The sequence below is a fragment of the Dromiciops gliroides genome, chromosome 5 (genome assembly GCF_019393635.1).
Source record: "Dromiciops gliroides isolate mDroGli1 chromosome 5, mDroGli1.pri, whole genome shotgun sequence".
In the NCBI taxonomy this organism is placed as follows: domain Eukaryota; kingdom Metazoa; phylum Chordata; class Mammalia; order Microbiotheria; family Microbiotheriidae; genus Dromiciops; species Dromiciops gliroides.
Window position 1 is genome coordinate 144,869,280 of NC_057865.1, and position 10,399 is coordinate 144,879,678.

Sequence of the window (10,399 nt, forward strand, 5' to 3'; positions counted from 1 at the left end):
CTTGAATCCTAATAATTTTCTCTCACTTTCAAGATACAATGCATTTTAAACTCTTCCTTAAACTTTTTTATATGATGTTGGATTTTCTTAAAATATTAATTTGATGCATTTTCCCCTTGAAGCCAGGTGAATAAATACATGATTACAATACTACTTTGAGGAGACTGAATATCAAAGTATGACTTTTCAGATAACATCTTCAAATGGAATATTTTATTGATTCAAAGTGGTCACATCAATGATTATAATTGATTCTCAATTATCAAATGCCTCTCAACTTGAATAAGCATTATTGAAGTTTATTTTTCTGGACCATGAAAGTTTATGATCTTGGTTTTTGATAAGCAGAGTATTTCACAAATACAAAAGACTTTTTTGAAAAAATTAAGTTAGACAGTTTTTCTTATATTTCACAAGATCAACCCAATGTCTCTGGACCACTAGACCGTTCTTGAAATGATGACGGGGAGATAAGAAAGCTAAGTGTAGGAAGGTGGAAAGAAAGAAATATTAACAGTGGCTTTGGAATGGGGGGATGGGGGGTGGTTTAAATTAGAGTTATGTGATGTCCTATTGTGGGAGCGATTGATGTTCCAATTCCACCACTCTGTTGATAGTTGAAACCTTTGGATAGGTTGGAAAGAATGCTAGATTTGGAGTCAGAAGTCTGTCCATGGTTTGGATCCAGATGTGGCTTTTGAGGGAGTCATTTGACCTCCTCGGTCTCAGTAGTCTGTTTCCTCATCCATAAAATGAAAGGTTTGAAACAGATGATCTCTCAGGTCCTTTCTGGCTCTAAATCCACGATCTTTTATGACTTATCCCTTTTATTTCATTCAAACTGAAGACCTAGGTGGCATTCCGGCAATCATCATGCTTAACCTAGGGTGTAACTTTGACCCTCCCTTCCCATAGTGGGATTGGCACACACTTCACTCTTCACATGCCATCAAAACCTACACCACCCAACTTCGGGTGAGTCTTGAGTCCAACACCCATCACCATCACCACCATGCCCAACCATCCCAGCCACCATCTTCCTAGACCTGGACTCTTCCCCATCTTTCCCCTTCCCTCCCCTTTCTTACGAGGGCACCCAATGGGTGGGGCCAGGACGACAGTGGGAGGAGCCTGGGGCGGACACATTTAAAGAAAGAGAGGGCAAGGGGAAGAAAGAGAGGGGGAGAAGAAAGAGAAGACGAGGGGGGAGCGGCTGGTGGTGTCCAATGACAAAGCCCAGGGGTGGGCGCCGGGCGCCATTTTGTTCGGGGCGGCAGGATATCCACCCGCGTCCTCCGCCCTCGGTGGCTGAGGGGGAGGGGCGGCGGCGGAGGCGAGAAAAGTAACGAAAGAAGTGCCGGGCGGGAGGCAAGAGCAGCAGCCACCGCCGCCCCGGCGGAGGACAACGCGGGGGAGGGCGGGAGGCAGCCCGGGCAGCGGCGGCTGCCGTGGCCGTCCCGAGGAGGCACCCATGCGGCGGAGCGTGAGGAGGCGGCGGCGGCGGCCCCAGGCGGCCCCGGCGGCGGCGGCCCCGGGCGGCGGCCCCCGGGCCAGAGGAGGTGACGGGCCGGCGGCGGAGCGGGAGGAGAAGGTGGTGTACTCGCGCTCGCAGCTGTCCCTGGCCGGCAGCACCAAGGCGCTGGGCGACGCCTTCAAGCTCTTCATGCCCCGCAGCACCGAGTTCATGAGCTCGGACGCCGAGCTCTGGAGCTTCCTCTGCAGCCTCAAGCACCAGTTCTCCCCGCACATCCTCCGCAGCAAGGACGTCTACGGCTACTCGTCCTGCCGGGCCCTGGTCCCGGACCCCCCGGGACCCCCGCCCGCGGCCAACAGCCAGCCCGCTCGCGGGGGGGAGCCGCCGTCGCCGCCGCTGCCGTCGCCGCCGTCCCGCCGGCCGGCCCCCGGAGCGGCGGCCAGGAGGAGGCGCCGAGGAGCCGGAGCCGCCAAGAGAGCCAGGAAACAGCCGCCGCCGCCGCCGCCGCCGCCGCTGCCCGCAGCGCCCCAGCCCGCGCCCGTGCCCCCGCCGCGCCCCGAGCCCTCGCCGCTGCCCCCCGCCCTGCCCGCGCCCCCGTCGCCGCCCCCGCTGCTGCCGCCGTCGCTGCCCCACGCGGGCCGCTTCGGGGGCCGGACCCTGGAGGAGATCTGGAGGGCCGCCACCCCGGTGCTGACCACCTTCCCCACCATCCGCGTCGGGCACGACGTGTGGGGCGAGCGGAGCCTGGCGGCGGCGCGGCGCAGAGCCCAGCAGGTCCTGCGAGTGAACCTGGAGCCCGTGGTGAGGCTCCGCCGCTTCCCCGTGGCCACGTCCTGAGACTCGCGAGGGGACCGACCCCTGCCCCGGCCCCCTACCCCGCCTCCATCCCTCTCCCGTCCACCCCGGCGCGGCTCCCCGTCCGCCGGCGGGGGGACTCGTCTCTTCCACTTCGTGGGACTCCCCACCGCTGTTCTCCCCGACTTTTCAACCCAAGGAGCCGCTGCCTCCGCTGCCCCGCCGCCGCCTCCCCTGGGGACTGAGCTTCCGCCAGGAGAAATGAACAAGTGTCAGTCTAGTGTTTACAATTCCGGCCTGGACCGTGTCCCCTTAGTGCACTTTATGGGCAAAGAAGGTTCATCTGATTGCTTCCCCCGCTCCCCATCCCGGGATGAAGGAACTGCCCGCGTCTCCCTCCTCTGCGTCTTCACCTGGATTCCGCGGGATGGAGGAGACACACACCTGGACTCCCGAAGAGGCAGGACCGCATCCTTCCCCCACCCTCACCCCTAGACTGAGAAGTCGCCCGGACTCTAGGGGACAGATCCGTTTTCTCCCTTTTGGACTCTACCTCACTGGTCTGGAAGTCCACCGAAGAAGTCATTATTTTTCCAAAGGAATTTTGTTTCATGCTTGTATAATAAAGCCAGATTTTACTTAGCTTATTTCTTTTCCACCACCACCACTACCGCCACCCCTCTTTCTGGACGGAGGATTATGGATATTTTGTGGTATTGCACTAATATGTGCTCAGGGTATTCTGAATCCCATGTGTTCCCCAGTTTTTACTGGCTCCTGGAGCTTTGACCTAAGTACACGTTTTTAAAAGGTTCAGGGCTTTTAAAGACCGTTATTGGTGCAAGGATTTGTATGGCTTTGAGTTTCATGGGCTCAGTGATTATAAAGAGTCACAAAATGGAACTGTTTAAACATTTTTTAGTCATTTTTAAAATTTTTATATCTGAATTAAGTTTATATTTACTGAGCACCTGAAGATAATAGTAGCATACTGGTTTTTTTATACCATTTTGTTTAGAAAAAGCTGACTTGTTAAATTCAGTTAAAATGAATAAAAATTTAAATGCATTGAAACAACATGGTTGTGATGAAAAATGAACTAATTTTTAAAGAACCTACTGTTGGTTACATCGGTAATAAATATATGGCACCAAACAAAACTGGAGGTATATTGGCCTGGGTCCGTGTAGTCTAGTATACAAAACCAGCAAGATTATTCTAAGCAGAAGGATTTGTAAATGAGAAATGAATGTGTATGAGTTAATTCTTATTATAATGGTAGTCAGAATATACAAATTAATTTTATAACTTTTGCAGTAATGACCAAGAGGGGTGAGAGCATTTCTTGGTTTTAATAATTGGTTGTAATTGAAATTGGGCAAAATAGCCGCTTTTTATTTTTTTGGTTGTTAGATAACAAGAGATGCCCAACCTAGCAGTCATCACTTTTTTTTCTTCCCAAAAAAATCTCTCAACATTATGACAAAAACGAGCTGTTGATCTTGTGTTTAAGATAAAAGTTTGGATTCCTCTTTCCATTCATAATTATCTGCAGTTCTGGTCTTTTTCTATCAGCCTAAGACCATAATAACCAACAGGCTAGCCACATTTAATGCTAACCCTTCAATTACTGTTTTATATTAGTGTTTATGCTCGGGCCAAATGTGGGATTCTAGATTATCCAAGTGCCTTTGGTAATGGTGGCAGCAAGACTTAATGGTTTGTAGCCAGTGGTGCCATAACCAGTTATCACTGCAATACCTAAAGGGTCACGTAGTGTTTTTTTGTACCACTATCTTTCAAGATTTTAATTATTCTGCCATGGAAAAATCCATTCCAGGCTGGAACTTGGCATATGAAATCCTCAGTATTGAGGTTTAACTCTGCTTGGCAGCTTTTTAGGGAGTATAAGGAAAGAGTTGCATTTTTGACTTTTATATTCCTAGAACTCATATTGGCTTAGCTTTTGAAATGAGATCTTGCAGACTCAATAATAGTCCATAGTATTTTTTTGGTGATTTTTTTTTTCTCGTATAAAGAATGACTTCATGCCAGTTTTTACAGCAATCTTCTCATGGTCCGTAATTCACTTATTATTCAATGCCTTTTTTGTTGTTGTTTAATCATACAGTCACATGAGTAAATAAAAGTGGATAATTTATTAGATGATGAAGAAATGTTAAATTGTAACTATTATGGAAGCCTAGATTTATCTTTTGGGTTACAAGTTTCATACCTAGTTGTATTTCAGATGCATAGCATTCCTTTCAAAGAACCTAGTATTAATTTTTAGGTATGTGATGCCATTTTATGTAGTTTTACAAGATTTTAAGTTTTCAAAAACATACCTAATGGCCATTTTAGAATGTGACTGCAGTCTGTGTAGGTTATCCAGATATTTCCTAGATGATTTTGAAATCAGATTTCTCTCGGAGGTTGAATTTTGTAATTCTTGCTCAGCACATAACTATGAAACAATTGTTGACACCATGTATTTATTTTGAATGAGGTTCTTAATTTCTTTTCTTCTTGTGCTTTTGAAATTTAGTAAATCTGTGACTTGCCTAAATGCTTCCCTAGATTATTTAAGCTTCCTTGGTTTCAGTTGGATGTAATTGCCCACCCTGAGTCCAATATGTAATTTATATGATCTCACAAAACAATGCCATTTCTAGTTTGTGAAGTATGGTGTGAAATTTTTATTTTTGCCAAGTTTTTTTTTTTTAAATAAAGCCAATGTAATTTCTAAAATATGAAGAAGCCTCTAATGTAGTTGATAAGTACAATATTTTTGGCAACTGTGTGGAAGGTAAATCTTAGCACAATGGCCTTTATTGGCAGGGGAGGGTAGGAGCACTCATTCACCACCACTGTCTAAAGTAAATATGTAGTTTAGTTTGTATAAAATACCTTTAGGAACCCTAAATCTCATGATTCTCATTCATTCTCTTGCCTTCTCTTATCTTTACATCTCACATGGCACAAATGGAGTGTAAGCTAGAAAGGAATTTACCAACCTTTCTTGCCATATTTTTTTGAGTGCCTAAGTATGATGGGTGCTTTAAATAATATTTAGATTCTTTATTATCACTTTGACCCTACTTCCTGCCAACCAGCATCCTACTTCCCTGACTAGAAACCTATAAACTGATGATTGTTGAGGGCATACTTCATTGTTGATAGCTGAGTGTTGCCGTTGTGATGTGTATTTATTTTGTCCAATTTGAACACTCTATTGGACATGTATAACTTTGATGCTGGTGGCTGACAGCTCTTGACCCAATGTGTAAATCATAGGATTATTTTTTTCTGAGAACTCCTAAATAGAAATACATTTTAAAATATTTGAATACAAAAAGTTCAAGTAATTATGAAATTCATTGTAGATTTTTTAATATCAGCGTTGCCACAGCAGTCTTGAATTTGATGGTTTTTAATGGAGATATATAAAATACTTGCTTTAGATTGGTGTGTTAAAGCCTTTTCTATAGACTGTTATGTCTTAAGTGCATTAGAAAGCAATTGTTCGTGATGGAACTGAAGTGTTTCCCTGGACAGTTCTATTTGATGTGGATATGATCAAGGTTTATAATCTGGTTGTATTTTGCTCTTTAATTTATTGACTGTAAATAAATTTTAGAGAATACTCCGTCTACTTTCAGTGTCTGTTACTAGTGTTGATAAAGGTTTTGGTTCGGGTTGTGTTGACATGTGAACTAGAAAAATTTTATATTTAAAATGATAAGATTTCCATGGAAAACTTTAAATTTTTGGAAGCCTTCAAATAGGTAGTTTAATGCCTTGCTTTGTGTGTTTATTCTCCTTTTTACTGATTTCATGTACCCTGGGGCAAATTTTGGAAGCAATAATTCCCCATGTCATTTGATTCAGAGTGTATATGCTTCATTTCTAGGAATTACCTAATGAAGCATTTCCCCCAAGCTACTGGTTTACAGAAGAATATGTTCAGTCTTCCATATCTGTTGCTAAAGAGTGTTTTCAAAGTGCATCAAAATTTATCCATGAATCTCATGTGCTAAGGGAAATTTAATTCAATACATGCATCCTTCTTTCTGTGTAGCACTCCTAGGGGTGAGAATGATAGAAAGGTTGGATAAGACAGTGGTTGTCCTCTTGGAGCTTGCATTCTAATACCAGAATTTGATACAAATAAAAGTAATTATACTATTTACTTTTAAGAGAGTGCTTTAGTGAGGTGAAATTAAGGTGCTATGAAAACCTTGCCTCCTGGTAATCAGACCTTCTATTTTGGACTGGGAAAACTGATGACAGATTACTACCCCACAGCATGAGCAGAAGCTCTATTCCATAGTGTAAGAGTAGGATCCAAAGTTCCTATCATAGTTTAGTAAGGTGATAATACATATTTACACAGATTTTATGCTGTATAGGAAAGTGGCAAGATTTGTTTGTAGTATGCCATATTGAGTTGTATGGGTATTAGACTTTGGATTAAACCATGTACCTGAGCTCCCCTCAGTATTCAACTGTGAATATAACCTTGGGTATATGATATTCAGCCCATCCAGAAAGTAAGGAAAAATGAAAAGACAATAGGAAAATGTAACCATTATAGACACCTACAAACAGTTAATAAAATGGCAACTTACAAAGGAATTTGATTTATTCTTTTTCCCTGTGAGTGTACCAACTTAGTTAAAAATGAGGAAGATCATGATGTTTGTTACATTTGGGTTCCATTCATATAATATCATGTAGACCTTCCTAAGGGAAATTGCTGCTCACAGTTTCTCTGCAAGCCATTATAGGCTATAATGTGTTCTAAGCAATACTTAGAGAATTGGTAAGTGGTAGGTTAAAGTCAGAAAGCCAAAGACTTATGAATAATAGCCTTTTAAAAGCTTTTGCTCTATTTATATGACCTATTTAGAATTTGACTAAATTGATTTAAATGTTCCTTTAGGATCATGTTGTTTTATTCATGTGTACCTTACCAAGTGGTCAACATTAGTACCTACAAATGATATACTTCCCTCCAGGAATATTCAGGGAGCCAGTTCAAATAGGATGTCCATTTGTTACATTTTAAGTATGAGCATTTATACCTCAGAAATCACAAACAGTGAAGGAGGGCTGATTTATTTGTTGATTTCTAGCCTTAAAGCAATGGAGAAAATGTTGATAATGCAGTATATCCCTTCTTTATTAAGAGAATTAAAATGACTAGAAGAGTTATTTTTTGCAAGAACACAAAATCACTGCTGAGAAACAAAATAGTTTAATATTTAAAGCAATGGCTTAAATGTACATTTTAATACTTTGGGTATAAAACTTTCAATTCAACTTTGTTTTTTAATAGTACAGGGAATAATGAACACATTTTGTCTTGATAAGCATCCCTAAGTTACAGTAGCTAAACTTAATGCAAGAGAAAAGTTTCCCTAAAAAAAGCATTATGTGGACATTTTCCAGAAGCAAGGAGCTCTAAATTGAGCTTGATTATAGATTTCACAAAAGCAATATACTTTTACTTTCAATACTCCCTTCTATCTTGCTAAATGCCATTCTAGACCATGATTTACATAATGATAAATACCTCCAAGGTCTGACTTGAGGATAAACATAGTTCTTAATAACGGCAAAGACTATAGTTAGCATAGCAAATGTTGTCTATACAAGTATTCTGCTAGGTTTAAAAGTCAGTCCTCTTTTGCTATGGAATGTCCGCACTTGGAGATTTTAATTTAAGAATCTTCCTAGTGGTGGAAGTAACTGTCTACAGTATTTGTTTTCTTTCTAGCTTTATGAAGATTGTTTTCAAGTGCATAGTTGTTTTTAGTTTTTATATGCCAGTCGAAAGTAGAAAGCACTGGACTGTATTCTAATTCCAGCTATATTACTAATGAGCTCTGTGACACTGAATAAATCATTTAACCTCTTTGGACATCAGTTTCTTCATCTGTAAAATAAGGGGTTTCAGTTAAATGATCTGTAGGGTTCGTCAGTTTTAAAAATCTGTGAATCTTTAAAACATATCCATAAAGCTAAAGGATGCCTGAGATTGGTTGTAAACTATTTTTGTTTTTTAATTTGTGAAATAGAAACTTGAAGTTTCAGTGATTCGCTTATAAAAGAGTAATTTTTCTATTTATAAAAATAACAGCCTTATAAATGTATGTTATACTACTTTTGTTAATCATAACTACTGATATTTAATTACTTGTGTCATTTTGGTAGAAAAGGTGGTTGTTTTTTTCTGATTAAAATCCAAAAAGCAAGTTTGATCATTCTTTTTTTTAGCACCTTTACAAAGGAAAAAGTATGAACGTATTTTGGGATGTGTATTCCTTTTCCTCAAAGTGCCAGTAGCATTCAATTTGATATGTGTACTGGATCTTGGACTCATAACACTAATTTCAACAGTGGTTTGTTTTGTCATTATTGTGAACATATTGAGCATAAGTTTTCTTCCATATATAGTTTTGCTTTACTTAATATTGTTGTGTTTTTTTTTAATGAAAAAGTGAATCTGGAATCACCAGGGAATGAAGTGTTGGGCTACAACAGAGAGTGTATTGAATTAGAAATCATGAGATTTGGGTTTTAGCCTTGAGTATTACTAAATAGGTGTTGACTAGTTCAGCTTCCTTAACCTCTATGGCTTTCCATTTCAACTACAAAGTGGGGGGAAGGGGGGAAGTACAGTAGGTAGGGATGAAGAGGATTGTGATATAGGGCATGGACTGACTAAATGACGTGTAAATGTTCTTTTACTTATAATAGCCTATGTTACCACATCTTTTTAATATCACTGAATATCCTCAAGTAGAATATATTAAAAGTGATTTAACCTATTCCTGCTGACTTAGAGTCATGAGGTATGACTATAAATTATCATACTGTGCTTTGATACATCGATACAGTATCACTTGTGATGTGTTAAATAGAGCTATTTGTTTATGTGCTGCAAGATACCAGATAACTATTTTCTCAGTTTCTGCCTTTGCTTTTTATAATTTTTTTCTCTTTCATTGTTTGGCTTCTAGATATCATTTCTTGCTGCTCTTATTCTTTAGTAGGCCTTCATCAGCATTCCCACCCCTTTTAAGATTTGCTTCCATTCTAATGTGCCATGGATTGAGAAACCAGATAATTAACTTTTTTTAGAATTATACTTAAAATAGCAGGAAATAGTTTCTAAAAAGAGTCTCTCCTATAAGTAAAGTGTGTTAACTTTGTGGCGTCTAGTTTGGCTGTTCAGAGCCTTTTTAAGTAGCTTCCTAGTTCTCATTTGTTCTCATTGTTCTCATTTCTGGAGAGTTTAATCTGTTGGATAACAACTCCCAGATAAGTGAGGTAGCACAATATTTAAGAAATTATATTTGATCCTATTGTAATTTCAAAAATAAACAAAAAAAATCCTAAAATTGTCTTTTGCTTCTGTGTTACCCTCCTTCTGTAAATTGTTGATGGTATTCATTCCTTCTTACTTTGGTGATATCCTAGGTAACAACAAAACCAATTATAGTCTTAGAGCTTTGAACAAAGAACTCAATAACATGCAACACTAGCAATACTTTTAAATATATGATTTTTATTTTATTAATATCTTTTGTTTTATATTATTTTAGATTAAATATTAACTTTTAAAGGCCATTAACCTATCTAATCCTAGAATCCTGAAGGTTAATATATTTAGAGAAAATATTCTCTAGTGAACTACTGTGAGATAAATGTTTGATCATTATCAAAAAGCAACTACCTCACAAACTCTTGAACAACCCTTCAGGGTATTGTTTCCAAAATGAAGATTTGAATGAATGTCCTTTGAATTATCCTATTCTGTAGTAATCCAGCTTTGAGTATGTCCATTGGGTTTTTGGTGAGGTGAAATAGGGCAACATCAGATTGCAAATTGAAATAAATAAAAACAACCTACGGTCTGGAATATCAGCTTTAAATAGCAGTTGATAGGTTATAGGCTGCAGGCAAACAATTAATTTACTTGGTGTAAAGAATGGAGTCTTCAAAGAAGAGCAGAGAAGAAATCAAAGATAATCTGGGAGGTTGCTGAAATCCTAGGCACAATGGTTGTCAGGAAGGAGGGAAAAGGGAGTAATCATTGGTTTGCTACCCTGGTTATGCTAA

The 10,399-nt window shown here is 40.1% G+C and overlaps 1 protein-coding gene across 1 annotated transcript; it reads left to right on the forward strand.

Annotated features, from left to right (window-relative positions):
• Window positions 1–1,347: 1,347 nt before the first annotated feature.
• On the forward strand, window positions 1,348–9,618 carry CCDC71L (coiled-coil domain containing 71 like). Its single transcript, XM_043969327.1, has one exon. The coding sequence runs from the start codon at window positions 1,472–1,474 to the stop codon at window positions 2,309–2,311; it is 840 nt and encodes a 279-aa protein (XP_043825262.1). The 5' UTR covers window positions 1,348–1,471; the 3' UTR covers window positions 2,312–9,618.
• Window positions 9,619–10,399: the final 781 nt, after the last annotated feature.